Source organism: Macaca fascicularis, chromosome 5 (genome assembly GCF_037993035.2).
Source record: "Macaca fascicularis isolate 582-1 chromosome 5, T2T-MFA8v1.1".
In the NCBI taxonomy this organism is placed as follows: Eukaryota; Metazoa; Chordata; class Mammalia; order Primates; family Cercopithecidae; genus Macaca; species Macaca fascicularis.
The window spans coordinates 180,981,037-181,008,409 of NC_088379.1; the positions used below are offsets into that span (position 1 = coordinate 180,981,037).

At 37.4% G+C, this 27,373-nt stretch overlaps 1 protein-coding gene across 3 annotated transcripts in view; it reads right to left on the reverse strand.

The window, feature by feature from the left end:
* Positions 1–415: 415 nt before the first annotated feature.
* The window catches only part of ASB5 (ankyrin repeat and SOCS box containing 5), a 59,801-nt gene continuing 32,843 nt past the window's right edge, over positions 416–27,373 (reverse strand). Inside the window, exons 1-7 of one of the 3 annotated variants that reach the window (XM_015451052.3) lie at positions 23,573–23,861; positions 10,748–10,827; positions 7,639–7,746; positions 6,773–6,923; positions 6,479–6,613; positions 3,587–3,778; positions 416–2,477 (exon numbers count right to left, since the gene is read on the reverse strand). In XM_015451052.3, coding sequence (XP_015306538.2) covers positions 2,350–2,477; positions 3,587–3,778; positions 6,479–6,613; positions 6,773–6,923; positions 7,639–7,746; positions 10,748–10,827; positions 23,573–23,696 — 918 coding nt within the window. In that variant the 5' untranslated portion in view covers positions 23,697–23,861 and the 3' untranslated portion in view covers positions 416–2,349. Of the gene's footprint in view, positions 2,478–3,586; positions 3,779–6,478; positions 6,614–6,772; positions 6,924–7,638; positions 7,747–10,747; positions 10,828–17,425; positions 17,562–23,572; positions 23,862–27,373 lie in introns of those variants that run through there. The other 2 variants (XM_015451053.4, XM_045393079.2) reach the window with 2 other exon arrangements.

The following is a 27,373-nucleotide window of genomic DNA, read 5'->3' on the forward strand; positions in this document are numbered from 1 at the left end:
TTTCTTTTCCGCTACCTATTCACTTTCTCAGAAACACCAAATATATGCTGTGGTTATAAAAGCAATGGAATTTAATTACTTTTTTCATCCAAACAAATTGTGTCAACAGTGTCTATCGATAGTTATTGTTTTACTAAATTTCTTAAATCTTTTGTCACATAGTAACTCTTTTCTTTTACTTTGTGAAATTTTGTCCTTGAACTTTAATGTATGTGTATACATATATGTATAAAATATGTATATATGTATAATATATGTATTAAATATCACATATACGTATTATATGTCCCATATATATAAAATATGTTTTGGATTAGATTCGGTGATTTGGAAATCGGTGGTGAAAAATATTAGTGCAACTGAGTCACTCCATGACCTTCATTATAAAATAAAATAATGAGACAAACACAAAGTGTTTTATTCCAGTGAATAATAATCACACTTTAATATAATAACAAACATAAAATACATTAAAGTTAGAACACTACTTTGATAAGACAATCATACTCAAGCTGAGATACAAGGTACAGATATACTGAAATTGTAAAGTGTCCATTTTAATGTTTGATATTTACTTCTTTTATTGGCACAAGACTAATAAGATAGATGTGTTGCATTACTCTTACAATCTAAGACTTCTCCTCTAGCTCAGGGAAAATACTGGTGGAAACCTGTTTTACCCAAAAGCAGCTTTAGTATCTGTTTAACCAGGTTATTCTGTAATAAGAACTCCATTTAATGCACATTATCCATTACAAATGTGTGAGATATTCTATACAACACACATTTAAAGGTCCTTATCCACATAGAAGACATTGTTTAGTGAATATGCTACAGCTTTATTTCTATGTTTGAAAATCTCAACAAACGTTTTAAATCACAACTGCTTTTTTTTTTTTTTCTTTTTTCTGCCAAAATGCAAGCTTAGTGATCTGGGGGTCATGTACAGTCATAATTTATTTTCTCATAGTCTGGAAGTTAGCCAAGAAGTCAGAAGAAAATAAACCCTGGGTTGTTGAAAATAGTGGTCAAAATATTTACTTTATCAAAATTTAATAAATCTATAAAACTCACCCAAAGTTGCTTTTGTTTTACAAGGAGTAGTATGTTGATTATCTTATTTCTAAAATCATTATAGACCCTGAATTACAAAAAAGGCATAAAATTTTATTATGTTTTCTATTGCACTCAAGTATAGTTAAAGCTGAAGAGAATAAACATAGTATTTACCCTTGCAGAGGACTAGCTTAGGAAAATCTTCTTTTATACAATACTCTCTCTTGCTATTACCTGCAAATACAGTGTATTCTAAATCCTTGTTTGTGTAAAAAAAATTAGAAACAGTGCGATTAAGTTCTCTATATACATTTTTTTTAAGGTCTCCAAATGTGTTAAGTGGCACCCACTCTTTAAAAACTCCACAATTTGAGTTTTTAACTTCCAGTTTTTTCATATCCTTGGACTGATGTGATGATCCCTGGAATGTGATCCAGGGCCTCTTCATCAATTCGATATGTAGTTCATTTTCTTAAGCCCAAGTATCACTAGCTGTTGACAATTTCTGACATGGAAGAAGGCTGGAGTAATATGCATATAACAGCCTTGATAAGAGATCATCAGGGGCTACTCCTGAGAAGGAGGCAGTCTTCAAATAGCCTTAGAAGGTGTGTAATGTTCTAAATATCTCAGGATGAAAGGGCAGTACTGACCTTTCATCCTATCACTTTTCTGTAACAGGTCCATGTACTATGGAGAAAAGAAGTGACTTGTGAGTCCTTTGCTGGGGGCAAGGCAGTGGGCAATTTATCTTTATGAAGTGGTCATTCTAATGACCAGTGGACATTCAACATAGTGGATTTCCTGAACGAGCATCATCTTGGTTTCAGAAAGCATATTAGTTGCTCTTTGCTAAGCCATACTCATATTTTATGTCAATATCAACAAGTTAGCCAATTACAATAGCCAAAATTAAAAGTTAACCCATTAGTTGAAGAATATAGACCTTTATAAATATAATATGAATAACTTTACTAAGAGTTTTATTTCTTTCCAATCTGAAAGAAAACATATGATAGAGACTTTATTATTTTTTTCCTAAATCAACAAGAAGGTATGTTGAAATAACAAAAAATAGATATTATAAATATGCTATAATCCAAAGACAGCATCAATGATAAAACAATAGTACTAACTAGTACACTTAAAAAGAAAATTGATATTTTACTGCTTCCCTGGGTGATCTCATACTCACTTTTACCCTATCTTTAGCATATTTTAATATGAACTATTCCTTAAGCAAAAGAAATAGAAATTTTGATTTTTCAAGGTATTTAGAATTATTTTACTGTTTTATCGATACTGCAAGAAATTCTTCAGTAATGTTGGCAGCTGGAGCTGTGGGATAAGGTGCAATCTTGGTTTTCCTATGTAACTTCGGATACAGAGTCGGCAAAGTTGGTAAAGAGATCTTGGGGTAGCTACAAGAAGACATGAAACTATTTGTTAATTAAAATATAAATGAATTTTTTATGTTGTAAGGGATATAACATAAAGCCATAAAAATTGTAATGCTTTGTAGTAAACCTAGGATAGTATGACCACTATACTAGGGAAATTTATGTAAGCAGTTATATTGCTTTTATTTGTAAGATATTATAATTCAGATATATTCCACATATGTTCTTTAAAACATTATAATCCTCAGGCTTAGGAAATAATTGTTGAATTTAAAGCCTCAGAAACAAAGTCAGCTGTTTGAAGGAGATATAAATAAAAAGTCCTGAGAAGTGTTATGCACTAAAAGGAGAAATTTAAAAATTAAGTTTAATATGTATGCTAAAAGAAATATTACACTCCAGGCTTAAGAAATCCTATTTTAGAACAGGCTTAAGAAATCCTATTTTAGAACAAAAGTCTTAAATGTAAAAATATTTACTAATTTTATTTCTATAATATGTCATAGAAGGTTCGTGTCCTTATAAAATGGGGCATGTTCCAAATAGAAATCAGCAGATATGATACCAGAACTACATATAATGCATCACCAAAACTAATTGAATAGATTTAACCAAAGAAATATGATAGTTTAGGTAAGAAGAGAAAATTAAAATTATCATGATATCTTTTTTTTTTTTCCCGAGATGGAGTCTCACTCTGTTGCCAGGCTGGAGTGCAATGGCGTAATCCCGGCTCACTGCAACCTCCACCTCCCAGGTTCAAGCGATTCTCCTGCCTCAGCCTCCTGAGAAGCTGAGATTACAGGCACGCACCACCACGCCCAGCTGATTTTTGTATTTTTAGTAGAGACAGGGTTTCACCATGTTGGCCAGGGTGGTCTCGATCTCTTGACCTTGTGATCTGCCCGCCTTGGCCTCCCAAAGTGCTGGGATTACAGGTGTGAGCCACCACGCCCGGTTGATATCTTCTTTATAGATAAAACCTAAGTTAAAAATTATTTACTTTCACAAATAATATTCCTCATTTTATGCCATTGTTACTTTCCATGCCAACAAAAACTCTCTCACTTTCATCTATGTTAGGCAAATATAGTTTTGTTTTTGTAAGTTTCCACATGTATTTTTCTTACCTTCATGTTGAAGCAGTATTCTTTCCACCATGCTGCTGGACGTAGCTACATCTATAGGTCGCAGAAGCTCTGTATTTTTGGCATTGGTATCTGCTCCAAATTCTAGCAGTAAGTTTACAATTTCTGTACTGGATTGTTGGGCAGCAGCATGTAATGGAGTATCCCAATATTTGCCTTTCTGTACATCAGCACCTACGTGTAATAGGGAGTGAAGATAAATATACATAAAAATTATTAAATAAGCCAATTGCCTCAGTGAGGGTAGAAAAGGAAAGGCAATAGAGGAAGGTTACTAAGGGGACTTCAACTCATTTGTTATGAGTTATTTCTTTTTTTATATATATATGTATATATACAGTATCTACATACACATGTATGCCTCATATGTACATAAACATCTATATAAACTGGGCACATCTGAATAGGAGAGGGTACATACATTTGTTATGTTACTCTCTGACACTTTTCTTATGCTTGAGCTATCATAATACAATTCTTTTTAACTTTTCAATGATCCCCAAAGTAATCATATTAACTAATATTATAAAGAGTGCACAATTAAAGTTCATTCATTTTTATTTTCGTCATGGTTGATTGCTTTTAGAATTATTCAGGTGCTTATTTCTATTATTCTTTTCATTTATTTAAGGCAATGAAGCTCTTTGGTTTTCTTGGGAAACTCATGAATATGTGAGCTATTTAAGTAAAATGTATATAGATTTTCCTGCCATTTCTCACTTATGTAGTTTACGTCAGTAAGTGTATAAAGATATTGAGCCTTGTAAATCAAAAGGCACATTGATGATAGCTGCATGAAAGGAAAGTTTTTAAAAATGCTTATGTTAAAATGCAGCCTACATGTTAAATTACCTCCTGCATACTTACTTTATCCTAGTGCAAATCCTGGCACGTGGTGGTTATTCAATGCATTTGTAATAAATAAATGCTGTTTAGTACTGTTAAAAATAACCATCCCATTTTCTGGTACATAAACGGTTACAACACCAGAAGTGTGTACCAATAAAAAAGCATAAGTTCTTTTCAACTCTGTTTTCCGATACGATCTTTAAAACTAACGATGTCTTTACGAGGCAGTACACTTTAAGTGTCCCTTTATGGCCCTTCTGCTCCTTTCAAATTTCAATAAATGTAATCATTTTCAATATTTTTAAAACAAATATAAAATGTTTAGTGAAAAAATTATATTCCATAACAAAATTTCCATAGAGAAAGCATAAACTTTGTTGGTTATGTCAATTTTATGGAAGAAAAGGGCCTGAAAATAACAATCAACAAATACTAACAGTACTTTTTCCATATATATGTGTGTGTATATATACATATATATATAGAGAGAGAGAGAGAGAGAGACGGAGTCTCATTCTGTCACTCAGGCTGGAGTGCAGTGGCGCGATCTCGGCTCACTGTTACCTCTGCCTCCTGGGTTCAAGTGATTCTCCTGCCTCAGCCTCCCGAGTAGCTGGGACTACAGGCACGTGCCACCATGCCTAGCTAATTTTTGTACTTTTAGTAGCGACAGGGTTTCACCATGTTGGCCAGGTGGGTCTCAAACTCCTGACCTCAGGTGATCCACTTGCCTAGGCCTTCCAAAGTGCTGGGATTACGGGCCCATATTTTTTAAAACCCAGTATAAAATGTTTGGTGGAAAGAATAATATTCCTAGCAAACGAACAAAAGGCTTTAAAGCAGGGATGTCCAATCATTTGGCTTCCCTTGGCCACATTGGAAGAAGAATTGTCTTGGGCCACAAATATAATACACTAACACTAATGATAGCTGATGAGCTAAAAATAAAATAAAATAAAATCTTATAATGTTTTAAGAAAGTTTATGAATTTTTATTGGGCTGCATTCAAAGCCATCCTGAGCCACATGGGGCTCATGGGCTGCAGGTTGGACAAGCTTGCTAGAAAGCATAAACTCTATCGATCATACAAACTTCACGGGAGAATATAGCCAAAAAATAACAATCTGTCAATGACTATTAACAGAACTCATGTCTAAGACTGAGTAGGTATAATGAGAATGAAAGTGTAGATGTAGACCCTGCTTGCAAGAAGTTTCTCAGTTAGCTAAGATAATGTGAGTAGTGCATAAAAGGGCTACTAAAAAAAAAGGTCAGTATATATCAGGGATCAAATGACTCTCATAAACAATAAATAGCATAGAACTCCATTTACTCATTTTATCTATCTTCTAAACATCTATCACATGAGAGGATGAGAGAGAGGAACCTTGCTAGAGAAAACAGGAATGGAAAAAAGGTGTGATCCAAATCCTAACGAGACTCTGAGTCCTATGGTGAGTGGGACCACTATGGTCTCAATGGGTTAGAAATGTTTTTCAGGGACTAAAGCTGAACTTGAAACAAACCTTGAGGAATTGATTTCTTTCAAGTAAGTGGAAAAGGGCAATAAGTCTTTTCAAGTAAGCAGGACAAAAAGTACAAAGTCTAGAAAAGTGCGTGAGTTTTTAAGGTTAGCAGAAGATGAGCTTGTCCAAGCAGTTACTATCCTGAAAATTTCTTTTGATGGATTTGTTCCAAGATATATACATACTTGGCAACATCATATTCAATCTTGAGGATCCTAATTTTATGACCTAAAAGTAGAGCTTTCAGACTCCATTACATACCCACATGTCTGCTAATGCAGGGCATGCAAAATGCAGAGATGATGTATCTATCTGTGAGCTGGGAAGCCGACTTATCAAGAATGAAGTTCTTTTTATTGGTTCTCTATTCATGTGTGAAAATGCTTACAATAAGAACATATTTAGCAATGAGATCTAATTTTTAAAGATGCTCATTTAGAGAAATAAATAACTGCTTGTGTGTATGGACAGAACGGAAGATGTTTTAAAGGAAAATACCAGCATAAAGAAGTTTCCAGATGCAATGGAATTGCTGTGACATACAAGCTACATAGAGAGGAGTTCCCAAATGAGGAATGTCTTGGTCAACGTCTATGCCCCAGGATATCAGGATGTCAAGACATTCATGGTGACCTGCCAACACAAAGTAGAGGATTTTACTTAATGCCCATCCACCCCACACACCTCACCCCAGGCTTGCCCTGTGGTATCATTCACTGAAAGATCAACAGAGCACTGCAGGTTGCTAAAGAAACTTTCTCCCCTTGTCACTTAATCCCAGAACTAAGTTACCTTTACTGGCGGCCTCATGCGTGGGGGATGGAAGACAGGACTCCAGCTGGGCTTTGGCGCCATACTCCAGAAGCAGCTCTGCACAGCTTGGACTGCCTTGGGAGCATGCGTTGAATAACGGAGTCACGCCATCTATCGTGATTGCATTTACCTAAACCAAACCAAAATATCCAAAAATAAGATTCATAAGTCATACATGATTAACTGACTTAGTGATGCATTTTCAAAAGGTATGTGATTGGCTAACAGAAATACTTGGGAAAATGTACACAGTAAATATGACAAAGTATATTTTGCTTTTACGCATCAACAAGAAAAGCTGTAAAACAGACAGAAATATGATGTGGCAGAGAATTCATTGGAATGGGCATAAAACTAGTGGAAATCATGAAAAAAAATGCATGCTCAAATAGCAAATAAGATCTAATTCAATGATTAGATACTTTTCAGTAAGAATAAACATGAAGAAAAAAGTGTAATGATGATGAAGTTGTAATGAAGCCACATTGCTAGTTTAAAGTGGTAAAATTGGTAATTCTATTTCTGAGACTTTATTTAAGGAAAATCACCCAAAAGATGGGCAAACATTATAGACCTAAATATGTTCATCGACTGCTATTTAGAGTCATGAAAGCAGGAAATAACCTAGAGAATAGTCTATATTACGATGCAGCGTGCTACCCATTTATGCAATGATTGGAAATCCTTTTCAGAGTGCAATAAGAAGGCTAAGGAATTCGAGAGCTTTATTTTTATTCTGTTATTTTTGAAAATTACCGAGAATGAAGGGAGAAGTAAAATGAGAACTCTGTTGGATTCTCTCTGTCGGTAGATGTTGAATTATTAATGTTTTGAAAGGTACTTACATTAGCCCCTGCTTCCAGCAGAGTTCTGGCGCATGCCACGTGATCTCCGAGGCAGGCTTCGTGCAATGGGGTGACGTGGTCTAAGGTTACTGCATTTACATTATAACCCTAAATGTGACATAATTGTGAAAGGTGAGCAAAGAGTTATATACTTAAAAAATCACTAGAGAGTGATATATTTTAGAGATTAAAGAATCTCAGGCAAACCAGTTTCCAGTTTAGCAGGATAGGCCAGTTCAAATGCCATGAGGTCAATCCGTTGTCTGGACTCCTAGCCCTATCATTGTGGCACCATCATGCCTGGACCCAATAATGCCTTAAGTATTCGGTTCAATAGATTCCGGCACATTTTCTTTAAATGTTGCTTTCTTAATAGTTTTTGTCCTTATTTTGTGCTTTGTTTTGTAGAATTAAACACTCCTTTTTGTTTTGTAGAACTAAAGACTTTTTTTTTTTGAGATGGAGCCTCGCTCTGTCGCCCAGGCTGGAGTGCAGTGGCGCGATCTCAGCTCACTGCAACCTCAGCCTCCCAGGTTCACGCCATTCTCCTGCCACAGTCTCCCGAGTAGCTGGGACTACAGGTGTCCGCCACCACGCCCGGCTAATTTTTTTGTATTTTCAGTAGAGATGGGGTTTCACCATGTCAGCCAGGATGGTCTCTATCTCCTGATCTCGTGATCCGCCCGCCTCAGCCTCCCAAAGTACTGGGATTACAGGCGTGAGCCACCACACCCGGCTGACTTGTTTTGATTGAGGCTATAAAATTACAGGTCAGTCAAGAGTGGGAGAAAAATACTCTATACTATAGTAAACAATTTTGTGAATTTTTGTCCCTAAATAGGTATGATGAAGTTGTGTGCTGGTGGTTAAGAACTCTGACTACAAAATCAATTAGACTTGGGTTTGAAGCGTGGCTCCATCATGAATAGCTTTAATTTGGACAAATATCCTAACCTCTAAATTTGAAGATTATCATGAAAATTAAATGAGATGATGCATGTAAAGCAATTATTATTATAATGCCCAGCGTATGAAAACATTATTTTATTGCAATTATTCAATCAAAACTAAGGAAACACTTTTTCACTGTATTCCAATCAAACTCAGAATATCACACTGAAATAATTAAATACTATTAGGATGTGAGATTGTTTACCTTCTTGATATCTTTGGCATTTCATTGTCTGTTGACAAGCATACTAAGTACTGTAACAGGAAGAACCTCAAAGCCAAATCCTCATAACATACTACAGATCACCAAGATCTGTAACACCAATATAGACATGAAGAATTTTTTTTTTTTTTTTTTTTGAGACGGAGTCTCGCTGTGTCGCCCAGGCTGGAGTGCAGTGGCGCGATCTCGGCTCACTGCAAACTCCGCCTCCCGGGTTCACGCCATTCTCCCGCCTCAGCCTCCCAAGTAGCTGAGACTACAGGCGCCCGCCACCACGCCCGGCTAGTTTTTTGTATTTTTAGTAGAGACGGGGTTTCACCATGTTAGCCAGGATAGTTTCGACCTCCTGACCTCGTGATCCACCCGCCTCGGCCTCCCAAAGTGCTGGGATTACAGGCTTGAGCCACCGCGCCCGGCCTGACATGAATAATTTTTAAATGAAGGCAAGAAAACATAATCCTTTCAAAGATTTCGAGTTGGCTAGCCAGCAGTTAGACTTGGGAAGCTAATCCCACACGGCCACACACTAGAGGCACCGGATGGCAGAAGCACCTGAGAAGGCTGAGACTCCCTTTCGCATCAGGCTCTGGGGACAGCATCTCGTGATTCTTGGCTGAACTGTCTGTGGATTAGAGACACACACTGAAAAATATCCTAAGACAGCTCTTCTTCAAAGAACTGCATGGCCCTTTCTGAGGAATTACCCTTTAGAAATTGTTGACCCCTTTTCAGTGTTTATTTTCCTCCCATCAAGTGATGAACAAAACAAAATAGTCATATGGTTATGACAGAACTGGAAGACCCTAAGGAAGTGTCTCACTCTACAGATGAGAAAAGGAGTCTCAGGCAGGTTGTGGTTCACTTCAAGTGCCAGCCTAGGATCCAGGTCTTGAGACCCAGGCAGTGCTGTTTAAATTGGGCAACACGACCTTTCCCCTTTCCCTTCTTCGTAGCCATCTAAGAATGTTCTTTCTCCTTGAGACTGGGAAACACGAGCACATGACTTCCAGATCTGGGTGTGCATTTGATTTTTTTTTTTTTTTTTTTTTTTTTTTTTTGAGATGGAGTCTCACTTGCTCTGTCGCCCAAGCTAGAGTACTCTGGCATGAACTTGGCTCACTGCAACCTCTGCCTCCTGGCTCCAATTGATTCTCCTGTCTCAGCCTCCCAAGTAGCTGGGATTACAGGCCCTAGCCACCATGCCCGGCTCATTTTTGCAGTTTTAGTAGAGATGGGGTTTCACCATGTTGGTCAGGCTGGTCTCAAACTCCTGGCCTCAGGTGATCCACCTGCCTCCGCCTCCCAAAGTTCTGGAATTACAGGCATGAGCCACCGTGCCCAGCCTGGTTGTGCATTTGAAATACATCAGAAGCTTTCAACAACAACAAAAAAATACCCAAGCCAGAGTGGTTTTCTCAATAAGGATTTGTGTTTTTCATTTTTCCTCTGGTGAGTCTGCTCAGCAGGCAAGTATAGAAATGGTTGTCCTGTAGTTTTGTTAGGCAATTCCCCAGAGCATATCACAGATTACCATAAAGTAAACAAGATTGCTTTGGCATCTGATCTGATGACTTCTTTTTGGATATTTTATTACTGAACTAAGTCTGTAATTAGCTGTACAATTGTGCAGAGTTAAGCATATTTAGAAAGCTTAATCAATAACACATAAATCCAATCATTACTTCCTTAAATGTCTATCGATGAACAAATATGCTGTCTGGGAAATTTAAAATACTAAGACATACAATTATATCAAAATATTTATAAAAGAAGTTTCAAAGATAAGTGAGAAATTATTGACTTCTCCGACATGAGTTAAAATAAAAGAGCAGAAGTAAAAATCAAGTAGTTTTATTATATTTGGATTGATTTATTTTGACCATATTCTATGCACATGGAAAGGGGGTATATTTTAAACTATTTGTAATATATTACCTGTGATAATAATGTTCTCAGAGCAAGAAGGCGACCTTGACTTGCGGCTTCATGTAGTGGTGATCGATCTGCCCAGGAACCTGTCAAAAAAAAAAAAAATAGAAAACAAAAATCTGTGAGTCAAAGTGATTACTAGTAGATACAATCAATTCCAAGGTCACATAAATTATTCACACGCAGTTCTCAACAGGGTGACCCAGATACTTATACTGTATATTAGGAAATTTGACTTTTATTGCAGGAACCAGATAGGCAGTTCCCAACATGAGCCACGATGCATGCTCTGAAATTGACCCACCCTAGACTTACTGTGCCTTTTTAAATTTTTTTTATTTTTGTTTATAGATGGAATCTCACTCTGTTGCCCAGGCTAGAGTGCAGTGGCATGATCTCAGCTCAGTACAACCTCTGTCTCCCAGGTCAAGAGATTATCCCGCCTCAGTCTCTTGCGCAGCGGGGACTACAGGCGCACACCACCACGCCTGGATCAGTTTTGTATTTTTAGCAGAGACAGGGTTTCACCATGTTGGCCAGGCTAGTCTTGAACTCCTGACCTCAAGGGATCCACCTGCCTCGGTCTCCCAAAGTGCTGGGATTATAGGCGTGAGCCACCGCGCCCGGCTTACTATGCCTTTTGAATTATCTGCACTCACTATTACCCCTAGTGAACCACTAGTAACATTTTTCTTCCTGACTTTATGCTCGGCTGGCCTAGAGGTCTTAGTTCCAGAGGGAGGAATGCTGCCGCCCAGAGATACAACAATGATTCCATTGCCATGGAAGCTCAGAATGAGCTCCTCCCGCCTCTGAGTCAACAGGCAAAGAAGAAGGGAGTTATGGTGTTGACTGGGGTGACAGATCCAGACTTCCATGGGGAAACTGGACTAGTACCCCACAATGGAGCTAAGGAAGAGTATGTCCAGAGTACAGGAGATCCTTTAGGGCATCTCTTAGTATTATCATGCCCTGTGAATAAGATCAAAGGAAAATCACAACACCCAATCCAGGCAGGACTATGAATGGCGCAGCAGGAATGAAGGTTTGGGTCATCTTGCCAGATAAAGAAGTATGACCAGCAAGGATGCTTGCTGAAGGCAAAGGGGTTACATAATGGGTAGTAGAAGAAGGTAGTTGTAAACACCAGCTATGATCACGTGACAAGTGACAGACATGAGAACTATAATTGTCATAAGTACTTTCTCCCTATTTTGTTAAGAATATGTTAACATATATTAAGCAAATTTATCTTTATTTTCATTCCCTTTTTATTCCTTTATAGGTAGCATAAGATGTACTGATTTTTTAAATCGTGAGATATCAGGAAAGGAGTAAACATCATCCCAGAACTTTACCTCTTCTTCTGGAGAAGGGATTAGTGCGTTTTCTGTTATTGTCAGGATAGTAATATTATATCTGGTGGAACCATTACCTTGTTGTTGCATTTGTTTTGGAGATTATGTGGCTTAAGGAGATGCATGTAGGAGCCACGTTGACAAGGGGTGGATTAGTGATGGTAAATTTCAGATGTCAACTTGACTGAATTAAAGAACACCTAGAGAATGGGTAAAGTACTCCTTATGAGTGTGTCTGCGAGGGTGTTTCCAGAGGAGATTGTCTTGTGAGTAGGTGGCTGAGTGGAGAAGAGCTTCTTGCAGTATGGATGGGCACTATCATATGGTTGGTGGCCTGGAAAGAATGAAAAAACTCTCCTGGTGTTGGGACACTCTCTTCCTCCGGCCCTTGGACATCAGAACTCCAGGCTTTCTCTGACCTTGAGATTCCCAGGACTTCAGTGGTCCCCTGGGTTCTCAGGCCTGTGGCCTCTAACAGAGAATTACATTGGCTTTCCTGGTTCTGAGGCTTTGGTACTTGGACTGAGCCATGCTACCACATTCCAGGGTCTCCAGCTTACAGACAGCCTGTCGCCGGACTTATCAGCCTCCAGTCATGTGAGCCCATTCCCCTAATAAATCTCCTCTCATTTATCTACATCTTTCTCTGTCTGTCTGTCTATCTATCTATCTATCTATCTATCTATCTATCTATCTATCTATCTATCTATCTATCTATCTATCTATCTATCTCTATCACCTATTTGTTCCATCTCTCTGGATAACCCTGACTAATACACCTAACAGAGAAGAGGAGAATTAGGGTCACCAGATCAGCCACAAAAAAGTTCTTTTCATGGTTTTTCACAATGAACCCCTCCTCTCAATTTTGTTTTGTCCTTTTAGCAGGAATAGCAGCTTGAATGCCCACCTCACCACACTCCCAGCTCCTTCTACTATATCCTGTGGTCCCCCCACCTCAGCTTGCCCAGACTCTGCGGTGTAGGGGCTGCAACATGTTGCCATGGAGGGCAAGTAGCTGAGCCCCATGTCTGAAGTGAAGCATGAGCACTGCTTCTGCACCCAAGCTCTCCTGAGTGATTCTCAACAGTGTCCTAGTGGTTAAGCATTCTATTGCCTGTTGCTATAAAATGGGTATCATCATTGTGATCAGGAAAGACCTCCAAGGCAGCTCATTATCTCCCCCGCAGTAAAATCACTCTGCATAAACCAAAAGGCAAAACAAAGAAGACAATGCATGGTCATGCCAGTCAGGCCTAGGAGCATCAGCTCTGGAGTTAGACCATACGACTCTCTAAATCATTACATTTCATCTAGATTTCATTTCCTCAAGTTGAAGATGGAAATAATAATTGTATATACCTCAAGGAGATATGAGAAACTAAATCAGATAATATACATTGCACTTAGACTAGCATATGCACATAGTAAACACCATTCAACATTACCTGCTATTACCATTACTTGTAAGTCAACATAGAGAAGAGAAACTATGCCTGCTCTCCCGTAGGGTTTGTATTTCTGAGAAAATTCTGTAATATTACCAGACACAAAGGGATTGATAACTGGTAAATGACTTCTGCCCTCTGCACCAGGCTGGAGTAACAATCTTAACATTGAGAAAAACCAACTTATTTAATGATAACCTGATTGCCTAAATAAAAGCAGAGAATGCTTGCACAGTCCTCACCATACGCCAGGTCCTGCCCTGGTTGCTGGGCATAAATTTACTTGTTTTATCCTCACCCTGATCCTTTGAGGTGGGCGCTATTATTATCTCTGTTTTCCAGGTGAAGAAACTGTGACACGCAGAAGTTAAATAACTTGCCTAAGGTCACACAGCTAGAAAGGGGTGGATGTAAAATTGAAACTGCAGCCTCCTACCTGCAGTGACAATACTTTTCACTTGTTGAGAGATAGTGATCCTATCTCTCAATACACACACACTCTTATGCACAGAGTATGTGAAACATTTTAGCCAATGGTAACAGCATACATCTCTCTGAGACATTTTGTTCCTGTCATTGATTTCATTACTATATTTTTCCTTCTAACACCCCCTCCAAAATAAAACCCTTCAATCTAAATAGAAGTTTTATTTCATTGTATTCTTGGCAAACGTAGGCTGTTGCTTGACAAGATAAAGTTTACTGAAACAAGATACCATAGCAATAGTACAGGAATGTTGTAATCCATGCTAAATTGTAAGTAAACAAATTAGGGAGGCAAAGGCTCACTTTGATTCTAAGTTTTAGCAAGATCTTTTTAATTTAGTGGGTTGAAAATTAAAAGTACTTTTCTCATTCTTGGGTTCTGTTTCTTAGATAGTCAGGGAATTTCTATTGTCTACACAGTCTTTATTAATCATCTCTTATTATTTAAAAATATAATCTGTTTCATTCTGATTCCTTTTCAGCAAATTTATTCTACTCCCTGATTTCAATAGAAAAAAAGACAATGACAATTAAGTCTTATCACGTATTTATAAGAAGAAAAGCAATTCCTGGAGTATGTCCCTGAAATGATAGAACTCCCAGCCAGTTTCTTGCATTGGTGTTTATCCTGAATTACAGAATAACAATAATTGAGGTTTACAATTAAAGATGTTACAACTCCCAAAAGAAGACTAATGTATACTTTCTCTCTCAATAACAGATACAAGTTTCCATCTAGTGTTATTTCTCACTTATCTAGAAAAGTTAGTAAGCCAGACACATAATTCTTTTGAGTTTTCATTTGCAACAAGTTACTGTGATTAGCCATACTGTGTATTACTTCTTTCTACTGTGTGACAGCTGTATTCTATATTCAAGGCAGAACTGCAATAATGCACACCAATAAATATTTTTTGGTAGGCCAAAAATTGGTGGCAAAGTAATAACTTATACGAAATTGGAACATTATATTATCATTAGGTAAAATGCAAACGTCACCATCACAAATAATGTTCTTTTGGGGAAAGCATTTTGCCAGTTCCAGCTTCTAAGATGAAATCTGATGCTTTAAAAATCGTAGGCCTCTGTTTGTATCATCATTAAACAACATGATTGCAGAACGAAATTCTGCAGAGCTTCAGAACATATATCAATTTTTTGTGAATACTTAAATATTTAAGAAAATATGAAAATTATAATACTAACTTTGCAAATAGATTGCATGTGAAGCCACTTTGTTCAGTTTAATCAGCAAAGCAATAATAAATCCATAAAAATTTTAGTAATCAATGCCTAAATGTGTTTAGATTTAAATAATCACTCATAATATTTATAATGATCAGTTTCTCTCTTGTATAATAGTATATTTAATTATCCTTAATTTATCTCTTAAACACAGGTGGTGAATTATATGGTGTCGACCCATTATCCCTGCCTATTTTTCCACTGTCACTAGCTAACAGGACAATTAACCAGATGTTGTTGGGAATGGTAAAGGCCTAGAGACGTGGCCTTTGGGATTCATTCTGGAATCATTCCTTTCTAGTATATTACGATGGCCTTTAAGGGGAAGTAAAGCTAACAATATTTGTAGCTGAAGGGTACTTGATGTTTCTTCCAGCCAGCTCTTCTCCCTTGCATACTAATGTGTTTGTTCATCAAAATGATTGTATTAGTCTTCTGAACAATTTCAGCATTACTTGCTGGGATTGAGAGAGAGAGAGAGAGAGAGAAGGAAAGGATTATTTAGAAAGCAGGCCACATCAGGGACAAAATAAAGAAATGTCAGTCTCCAAATCCCATCCCCCAGTTTCCCCCCAGGCTGTCACTTAGCTTTCTGGCCCCACTGCCATTTTCTTTATCATCCAAACTTAAGTCCATCAAGATGAGGAGAGGAAAAGAAAAAAAAAAACTGAAGCGAGATATTATGTATGTGCACTTGCTATTATTTCTATTAATAGGACCTCCTTTGGCATGAAAAAGTTGAATGTCATCGTCATCCTCAGAAACGAGTTTTGAATGTTGGATGAGGGAGCCCTTGGCCCATCTTGCAAGAACGAAGCACATGCTATCATTTCATGAACTGAGCTCTGCCCACCTGCAAAGGACCTTGCAATCTCTCACTGTTCCTTGAAGAAGGGGGATGGGAGTGGAGAGCAGAAGGAGAAGAAGAAAATAGAGAGTAGGAGGAAGTGAGAAATGGGATCAAGTGTAGGAAAAAGGCTGCAGGGCTGGGCAGGCCTGGATTGGCACCCCAGCTTAGGACAGTAGCCTTTATAAAGTCATCTAACCTCCCTGAGGTTTTGTTTCCTCATCAAATGAGAAAAGCACAATCCATGAAGCAGGATTGAGGGAGGATTAGAAACGAGCATGTTAAGTGCCTGCTCTCTAAATGCACAATAAATAATAACTAGCATTATTGGCTAAACATAAGCTGGTAAATGGGGGAGATTTTAATATGAGTTTTAGGGAACAATATTTCCTCCCAAGATAGGGAAACTCAAGTAATAAATAACATCATTTATTGACTAAAATATTTTTCTGCACTGTCACCTTAATTAAATGACATAAAACAATTGAGTGATTTATAAATATATATAAGCCAACAACCAACAGCTGCTGTTACATTTTTTTCTTTCTGAAATGAGAAACAAAAAATGAAGCTGTATCGATCTATTACAGAAGTAATTTCTGGAACATGTATACCACTCAATGAAAACGAATCTTACTTGTTTTGAACTGTGTATTTATTTCCCTGTAATTTATTTTCTTATAATTCCTTAGAAGAATTTATGTAATTAATCTAATAACATATGAGAATCAAAGGTACTACAATGTATATCACCTTCCAATTTCTGTATGAACTAAGTTTTCACACCTTGTTTTTCCCCTTCAAAATCTGAAATTTAGTAACTACAGATTTCTATTCAAATATATTTAATATTAAATATCTTATCTTTCAATATCAATATGCTTTATATCAGAGAGATTTATGAGCCATCTCAAGACCAAACAAGATATAAACATCTTTATGTACAGCTACTTACTACTTTTATAATTGTGTTAGACTTTCATTGAGTGTCTAAGATAAAAGCAATGCAACCCTTACTTTAAAAAATGTGTAATTAAACTCTTTAGGATAAATTATTCAGTGTGAAATTGTTTTATAAAGTGTCTGTAACTTTCATCATGCTAATCAAATTCCTAGTTATTCTCTCTCTGTAGCTACACAGGAGGTGGCTCTGACTATATTTAGAAGCAACTCTTGTTCCCAGACATCTGGTATATAATTTACAGGGAGAGAGCCTGCCCTGTTTTGTAAACACCACATTGCTAGAGAAAAACACTCACGTTTTTATATCTATGCGATTTTGTAAGGTTTGATACCATACCTAAATCACCATCTCCCCATGGTACTTCACACCAGCCACTGTCGAGGTAAATCCGACTCATGCTTTTTTTTTTTTTTTTTAACCAGCAAGAAAAGAAAAAATCACTTGTCATTTGCTAGTTCTGTTCGGCCATTTTAAGGAGCTCCAAGCTCCTTGTAATATGACCGTCAGCCTCCAAAAAGAAAAAAGCTGTTGAAAAGGTGATTTATTTTCAAAATTGCTTTTTCTTATTGATCACTCCTCTTTACGTGAGAAATTCCTGGTCCTAACTTATTTTTTCTCCTTACAACATGTGCCCTGAATTGAAATAAAAGCACTACAATTAGACCTCTGTCCATGGCCATGGAAAAACCGTATTATTATTAAAAATGTCTTTGTGGCCGGGGCCGATGGCTTATGCCTGTAATCCCAGCTGCTCTGGAGTCTGAGGCTGAAGGATCACTTGAGCCCAGGAGTTTGAGATCAGCCTGGGCAACATCGTGAGAGAACTTGTGTCTGCAAAAAAAAAAAAAAAGAAAAGTAAATTTAAAAAATTATCTGGGCACGGTGGTGTGTCCCTGTAAGTCCCAGCTACTAGGGAAGTCCTAAGATGAGAGGATTGCTAGAGCCTGAGTTTGAGGCTGCAGTGAGCTGTGTTCCTAATACTGCACTCCAGCTTGGGCAACAGAGTGAGACCATGTCTCAAAATAAAACAAAACAAATAAACAAAAAAGCCTTTACCTGCTCCCAATCTTAGAACATCCCATCAGCAGAAGCAGGATGTGGACTCAATAGAGAGCAGGCTTAGCGATGGTGCAGAGTTTAGCCACACCCGCTCTTCCTCAGTGTTCTCAAAATAGGAAAATAAGGGAATTAATTATAAGGAGAGGGAATAAGCAATGACATTTTCATATAACATTTTCATTTCAGTAAAAAATGGCAATACCTTTTTTAGATCTCTTACTATACATTATATATATATATATATATATATATATATATATATATATATATATATATTTTTTTTTTTTTTTAGATGGAGTTTCGCTCCTGTCGCCCAGGCTGGAGTGCAATGGCGCAATCTTGGCTCACTGCAACCTTCAACTCCCGGGTTCCAGTGATTCCCCTGCCTCAGCCACACAAGTAGCTAGGATTACAGACATGCGCCACCACACCGGTCTAATTTTTGTATTTTTAGTAGAGATGGGGGTTTCACCATGTTAGTCAGCCTGGTCTCAAACTCCTGACCTCAGATGATCTACCCACCTCGGCCTCCCAAAGTGCTGGAATTACAGGTGTGAGCCACCGAGACCAGCCCCTGTAAAATATTAAACCAACAAGTGTCTTCACAATGGAGGTGGATTTACCATGAAGCCAGTGAAACCCCTAACCTGCACAGACTCCCCTTCTAAGACTCTGTCCCTAATTTCATGTTACTTTTTTTAAAGGAGCCCCTAAAGTGTATACAGTATAAGCTTCAGACTGGACAACATCTAGCCCATCTCTACTCACAAGTTTATAAGCAAATAAAAAATCACCAGGCATTTACTAGCCTTTATTGTATACTTTCAGACAACCACAGAGCCACAGAAATCCTTGAAACATGGTTTCAAGGGAAATAATGTCTGGCATTTCAATGCATTTCTAAAAGCCAACGTCTTTATCTTAAGACTAGCTATTCCTTTTTCACTTCTCTGTTGGTTTAACCAGTATTATCATTTCCCTCCATCACCTGGTAATAATCATACGGTCTCAAATTGAAGCACAATAATTTTCAAGCTACCAGTTTTCTCAGTTAACTATTACTGATCACTGGTGCCATGGATAGAGAGTGCTGGATTTAAGTATAAGATAGACCTGAGTTCAAATTCCAGCATAGATATTCACTAGTTATGTGACCTTTGGCAGTTAACATCTTGAAACTCAGTTTTCTCAACTGTAAAAACAAGGGTGATTCTGCCTACCTAATTGAATTGTAATGAATGTAAAGTACTTAGCACAGTACTAAATGCATTTGAAACATCACAAATACAGTCCAAATTTCATCTTAAACAATTACTTTCATATATCTTCCCTATCAGCTTTTAACTACATCTTCCAAACAGAAGGAAGGATAACTTATTTAAGATAATGATGCTTTATCTCATTTTATTCCTCTTGCCTATATATCCGTAGGAGATAAAAAGAGAGAATTGTCAAAATTTAGTAACAATTATTACATGCATATGGATTACTCTAATCTACATAGCTCCCACGCTGATCTTTCCCACAAATTTCAGTGCCACATGTTAAAATTTACTTCTGGGGATTCACCTAGACACTTCCCTGGCATCTCAATACATTTCTAAAAGCCAACACCTTTCTCTTACGATTAGCTATTCCTTTTTCATTTTTCTATTGGTTTAAACAGTGTTACCATTTCCCTCCATCACCTGGTAGTAATAATATGGTCTCAAATTTAAGCACAATAATTGTCAAGGAAACTCTATATTGAATGTTTCATATGCTTCTTCGAAAGGAGTCAGTTATATTTAGCCCAGTGTTTTTTTCTGTTGTTGTTGTGGTTTCTTTCCCCACCTTGAGTCCTCACCATCCAAGCTCAGTCTTTGGATCTATCTACACTTACTCTTGAGGAGCTCCCTATTAGTGCCATGAACATAAATATTATCCACATGTTGATTACCCCAATTTTAGGTTTGGCTATTCAGCTTCTCCACTTGAATATATAAATAGGTAATTCAACTTAACATGTCCCAAACTGAACCCTTGATTCATTACTCCTAACGTCTCCTGATCCGCAAATGGTAACTCCACTCATCCAGTTGCTTCAAGGCCAAAACCCTTTGCATAATCCTTAGTTTCTATTTCTCTCGACCGCCAGGCCCACACCAGGAAGTCATTTTGCCTCTATCATTTAAATGTATCCAAACTTTGTATCTCAACCTCCACCACTATACCCTAGTCCAAGCCACCATTATTCTCATCTGATGTATTGCAAAAGTCTCCTAACTAGTCAGTGTGTTTCTGCCCATGCCCTTCCAGTAATCTTTACTAAACATGGGAGCCAAAGCAATCCTTTGGAAGCTAGAAAGAATCCAATGGCTTCCCTTCTCACCTGGAATAAAATCCAAAACCTTTGTCATGACCTATGAACTCTCCAGGCTCTGATCTCGGGTTCTACGCACTTTTTCCTAGGCCCGTCATCCTCATCCAGCCATACTGGCCTCCTTGCTTTTCCTTACACAACCTTCTGTTTGCTCTTTCTGAAGTACTCCTTTCTGAGACACACATCACTTGTTCTCTGACTTTAGTGCTCCCTGAAATATCACCTTATCAGACAGGCCTTCTTGACAACCTTCTATTAAAAAGTCCTCCCTGTTCCTTCCCTAACATTCATTCTTTGTCTCCTTTCCCTGCTCTACTTTTCTTCTCAGCACTTATCACTAGAATGTTAGACCTTAGAAAGCGAGACTCAATTGATTTCATTCATTACCATACCCTCGATACCTAGCACATGAGTGAATGTTGCATGAATGATTGCTCAGAGTCACACGATCACACCCAAATTCATTAGAACCTTGTCTGAGCGGCCATATGGAGCTTTGTAATGAGGTTAAAATCAAGGGCTGTGAAAGGAGGCATATCTGAATTGGACTCCTGACTCTATCACATATTGGCTAACTCCGTTTCTTGACATTGCTAAGTTTCAGTTTCCTCATCTATAAAATGGGGGCAATTGTATTACATATTCTAGTGTTCTGAGGGTTACATGGACATGAGAAGTGTCTAACACAGTGTGTTCTTAAGAAAGTCAATGTTATTATTTCCATTGCATTAGGACATAGGGCAATTAAATGACTTGCCCCAAGTTATAAACAATAACTGACAAAGCCAGGAAGCAAACTTGGTTCTTTTGAACGTCCAGTTGAAATTTTAGGGTACAATATTCTTTTCAACCCTAGAACTCATAGGGCACTTGGTGGACTGTTAATCCACAAAGAGTCCATCATAAATATAACTAACTGACTACACAAGTGGAGAGTTATTTCAATAAAAGGAAGAACTGTGGAATTGTGTTTTCTATATTTTCATATAATAATATGTATATTTGAAATAATAGCAAAACACAGCAATACAGTACTATTAGCTGTAATGCCATATTGACTATAAAAGTTGTACATTAAATAAATGAAATTTAAAATACACAAGAAATCATAATGCTTGTTTCTAAATACAACCATTACAAACATTTTAGGTTGTATCTTTCCAACTTTTTTCTAAAAACACACATTTTTTAATCAAGATACAATCATACTGTTCATAATGTTTTTAACCGATTTGTTTCATTTAAGATATCTCATGGTCATTGTTCTATGTGAAAAAATATAGTTCTACCACAAGTGATTATGATAGATTGATATGTATTTAATCATATAGCTAGAGCATTATGTACGTATTTATTTAATACAATACATCTATCAAATGATGTTTAGGTGGCTTTTAGTTTTGGGAAATCAAGCATTATTACTTATCTTTGTGAATAATTATCTGCTTAGGGTAAATTCCTAAAATTTTGACACATGCCATCAAATTACCTCCAGCAAGACTGATCCTATTTACATTGTCATTAATAGCACTGAGAAAATGTAAAGCTAAATCTAGTGAAAGTTTGCTAAGACTTGTCTTTTTTCTCCTTTTAAATCAAAGCATGGGGGCATTTTTTTCATTACATTTTTTTTTCTTCTTTTTTTAAGAGACAGAATCTTGCTCTGTCATCCAGACTGCATGGCAGTGATGTGATCAAGGCTCACTGCAGCCTTCAAATCAGGCTCAAGCAATCCTCCTGCCTCAGCCTTCCGAGTCACTGGAATAACAGGTATGTGCCACTGGGCCTGGCTCTATATTTTCAGTATATTTAAGCCATGTCAAAGAAAATTGTATACAAAATTAGATTTTTAACATAAAATAATAGCTTATTTTCAACTTCCTTTAGAGTCTCTATCTGCATTGAAGATATGTGAGATTCATCCAGGTGAATTAGTTTACTTAATTATTTTTTTAATTTTTGCCATTGCCACAGTTCTATTATCTTGCTAATGCCTGTGATTTAGTGCATTGTTAGGTAATTTACCCTTCATTTAAGAAATGACGGGATTGTCTTTATTTCTGTAATAATTGCATTCCTTCTGGACTTTAAGGACCAGGAAATGATGAGACTGTTTATTGCTGCTCTCCGCCTCTAGCATAGTGCCTAGCACACACTCAGCACTGGAGAGGCATTTGTTGGATTGTTGAATTGTCTTCTTTGTAGTCAACCACTTTTTTCCTTGCTGGTATATTTCTCAATTTTGTTGTTAATTATGTTTTTAAAAAGTAACAAAAAGGAAATGTGTATTGGGGTGGGGAGTAGGGATCCAGTTGCTTTCTCAATGTTTGAAATTATAGTGTTTTAATTTATTTGAAAATATGCTTTGTATGTTTGAAAAACATAATCATTTATAGTAACATTCTTCGAGCTCTAGCTATTACATAGTAAATATAACTCTTACAATCTTGGGGGGCAGGAGTCATTTTATCTTGAATCTGCATTTTCAACACTTAAATCAATCACCTATCATACTGGTGTTCTACTGAAACTTATGCAAATGTATGCATATTCCTTTTTAAAAATAATTCCTCCTATTTGGTGCTGGGCTCATTCTCCTTTATATCTTTCATATTTTTCTATCATTATAATTAATGACTTCATGTCGGAACACTTTAAGGAAGTTGCTCTATTCATTTACTTGCCTAAATCATCCTCCTACTTGATGTCTAATTTACATGATTTAAAATTTCCAAATTGCCTGTAAACAGTCTTTTCCTGCTTAATAGCATCTTTCCTTGTTTCCACACCAACTTAGAAACACCTGCTGAAACAGAAAGGTAAACAAGCCAGAGGCTAAGAGTTTGCAGTCGTGTTTAATATACAGTCATAAAAATGAGGCAGCCGATGCAGTTTCCATACACGAAAAGGCGAGAATACAGAGCAGTCCTTTGCCATGCCATACATGTACATTTCAATCCACATTCTGAAAAGCACCCGCAGTTTAAAGTTAGTATTTGCAAAACAGGCCAATATGGTTTATTTCAGGACACCGACAGATTTGAAATGGCTGCCATACTAACCTTGACTGGTCAGAATACCCCAGCTAGCTTTTCGTTTAGAAGAACATTCCTCTCTACTCACTAGCCTTCTTTTCGTGAGGACCTGCTTAATGTAGTTCATTTCAACAGCAATATCTGCGGACATAGTTTGGTTGACGTTTTTTGTCTGTGACAGCCAGGTGTCATAACTGCAAGTGTTCTAGCAAGAGGAAATATCAGTGTCTGGATTTCTAACTATTTTTTCCTTCCCTTCAGACTTTCACAGAGGTTCCTGTGTGCTAACCTGAGAATGTCTTCAAAATTGAACTCTATTCATAAGCACTTGGAGCAGGGCTGGTAGGTGCAATGTGGGGGATGGGCCAGAAATGCTGGAGCATTTTCTATTTTTAAAGCAGAGACATGCTGCAGCCGGAAGTCTTTAACTGTTTGTGTGATATAGAAAGTAAAAAGTGAGTATAATTGCTTTTCCTTCTCGAAACAGGATAGAAATTAGTTCTATCGTTAAAAGATAAAAGCCTATTTAAATAACCTACAAATCAATCAAATGTAAAATTGCCTGTTGATAATGACTGCAGACAGAATATTGCAGTCAGAAAGTTCAGGAGTGATCAGTGACTAGGTTAGCCTTTCTCCTTCATCCTCACATGCAAGTATGAGATGTGCATTAGGGCTGATGTGCATTAGGGCTGGGCACGTTGGCTCACGCCTGTAATCCCAGCACTTTGGGAAGCCGAGGCAGGCAGAGCACCTGAGGTCAGGGGTTAGAGACCAGCCTGGCCAACGTGGTGAAACCCCGTCTCTACTAAAAATACAAAAATTAGCTGGACTTGGGGATAGGGTGCCTGTAGTCCCAGCTACTCGGAAGGCTGAGGCAGGAGAATCACTTGAACCTGGGAGGCAGAGATCGCGCCACTGCACTGCAGCCTGAGTGACAGAGGGAGACTCTGTCTCAAAAAAAATAAATAAAATAAAAAGCGCGTTACGGTCAGCTGGTAACCAGCTCATGTTTTCATCTTGCAAGGATCTAAGTTTAGAATTGGCTTCAGTACAAAATCACAGTCCTCTTATTTATATAGGCACAGCTCACTATTGTGATTTTTCTAGAGGTCATTTCTAAATCAAAAGACGTCAGCAGTCAATTTAAATACAGCTGAGATTGTTCACCCTAAAAGGCAGAGGAAAGGGTAGTTGGCAAGATGAGAGGAAAAACCAAACATGTGCCTGGTATTTTTTGCTGGCCTATAAAGTTGAAAAAGGCACACAGTCTATGATGGAATCAAGAGCAGTGACCGAACTATGATAGGACTCCAAGGATTAAGTGAGCTGGTGATCACATTACAGAGTATTAACATACTGAAGTCTGTCTTGCTGAAATATGGTGACAGATTCTGTTATCTGTCTTTTTTCATCAGCATTTTTAAGGCTCTACCTTCTTCTGGTATATAAAAGGAAAAAGAATTACTGGGGATATTGTCTTCATGTAACAAGCAAGAGAAAAAAATTATGACGATAATTCTTTCCTAGGTACTAACCTATTGACATTTGCTGCCATATTACATTGCCAATGTTTACCTCAAGTTATCACTAATGAATACCATGCATATCTTTTCCTTATCTTGAATTAAGTTCTAATCCTACCAGCTGTTTGTGTGACCTGGGGCAAGTAGCTTAATGACACCAAAGTTTCCTTCTCTATAAAATGAGGAGCTTGGATGTGACCAGATTCTATGACTAACACACAAAGGGTAAGAGAGTGCGTGAGCTGTAGACATATTATATGACCACAGAAGAGGCCAGATACTCCCAATGAAACTGAAACTCAGAGCCAGCTTGGCCCACGCTATTTGTATGGGCGGCACATTACTAGGTGAAGTTAGAAAAGACTGAAGGGGCCTATTCAGTCCAGCATATTTACATGAAGCAACTGTCATTCCCCATTGGCTCTTTGTCACCTGGTTTGTACTCATAAGGGGAGTACGGTAATCTACACAAACCATACAGTAAAAGTAAATTTTAATTTTTGTTTAAAATTAAATTAATTAAAATTTTCAATTTTAAGCTTATGCTCATTATTCTGTAACAACAAAAGCTTTATGCTTTTGAATAATGCATATTCCTACAGAATGCATAATAATGCATAATAATATTCCTACAGAATAAATGTAGGAAGTTTTATCATAAGTATTGTGACAATTTTTGTTTTATCATCAGTACTGTGACAATGTTTGTTCTGAAAACACTTTTAGACACCGTGTATTATAATGATCTGTTTCTATGTCTGTCTCCCCCACTGGGTTGTGCACTCTGATCACAGAGACTGAGTCTATACAGCTGTTGTTGCACAGGTCTAAGTACTGTATCTCTTAGGCCATGTGCACTAGAAGAGTTGTTAAAGAGTAATTCGAACATGGAATTTCCTAGAATGCTTTAAGAAGGCTTTCTGTAGTCCTTAATGGTAGTAAACAGATTTCCAGGGCAGTGGGGAGAAAAGAAGCCAATGGATTTGAGCATAACTCACACTTATTGAACTGGGAGATGTGCTGGGCTTCAGGAGAAGCCTTAGTCCGTTCAGGAGAAGCCTTAGTCCGCAAATCAATCAAATGTAAAATTGTCTGTTGATAATGACTGCAGACAGAATATTGCAACCAGAAAGCTCAATTTGTGGACTAAGGAGAACCTATCAATACTTAATTCTTTTAAAAATTTTAAATGGATCAAAAGCAAAAGTAATTTTTAAAAATGACTCCATGGAATTGGAAGAAAATGGTATGTGGTTAATTCACTAGAAAATGACGAACAGAAGAGTGAATAGACTGAGTGTCCTCAGTGTATGTTCTGTGTGCTCAGCTGTATGGATTCATTAAAAATAAATGCACAGTGAGTGAACGTGTTAGGGACAGAATTGTTTAAATGCTGGATAGCTATGATTGTACGTATAAGAGAGCACTGCGAAATCTCGAGATATCTAGAAGAACATTAAGCCCTATGAGTAGGCAGAAGTTTTAAAGAGAGCCAGTATCAGATAAAACACTCGGAAAATAATAAGAATTACATTCTATAGAAGATAATGGACTCTGAATTATTATGGCTCAGAAAAAGCGTCTAAGATATACCATAGATGAGGGATGGCCTAATGTTACTACCGACAAGGACTAAAATAAAATGTTAAACCTTGTAGGATATGAAACAAAGGCAATTCTATCTACCCACCTCAGCCTCCCAAAGTGCTGGGATTACAGGGACTATTCTATTTCCATTTTAACCATTGCTAATGTCCCTGAAAGCACGGGGACCTGTGTCTGGTTTGGTCACTAATCCTCAGTGGGAAAGTGATGTTTAAGCTGGAAAAGTTTCAAAGAAGGGCACTGGAAACCGTCGAAGACATGAAGACACTTCTGCAGCCGAGAAATCTTAAAACTTTTAGATGTTTCAAACTAGAAATTTGAAATCTAAGAGGCGTTAGGACAGAAACCTACATAATTATGGAAGGCGTAGTTAAAAGTGAATAAACGTTTTCAAGAAATTCTGAAAAACTGGAAAGCAAGATCACCTTCTGACAATTTTTAAAGCTAAAATATTGGGGACACAAATTTAGCTTTTCTGACTTACACAACCAATCACAAACTTAGAGAGCTCACTGCTTCCAAGAAGTGGTATTTAGACAAATTAACAAATGAGTGATCCACAGATATGGATTTTTGAGGGTGTATTCCTGAGTTTGGGAACTTAAAAGTAATTGTTACTCCACTGTCAGAAAAAGAACATCAGGATAAATATATTCCTGCCTGAATCTGGGTTGGCAGTTTTCCCCATTTTTTACTA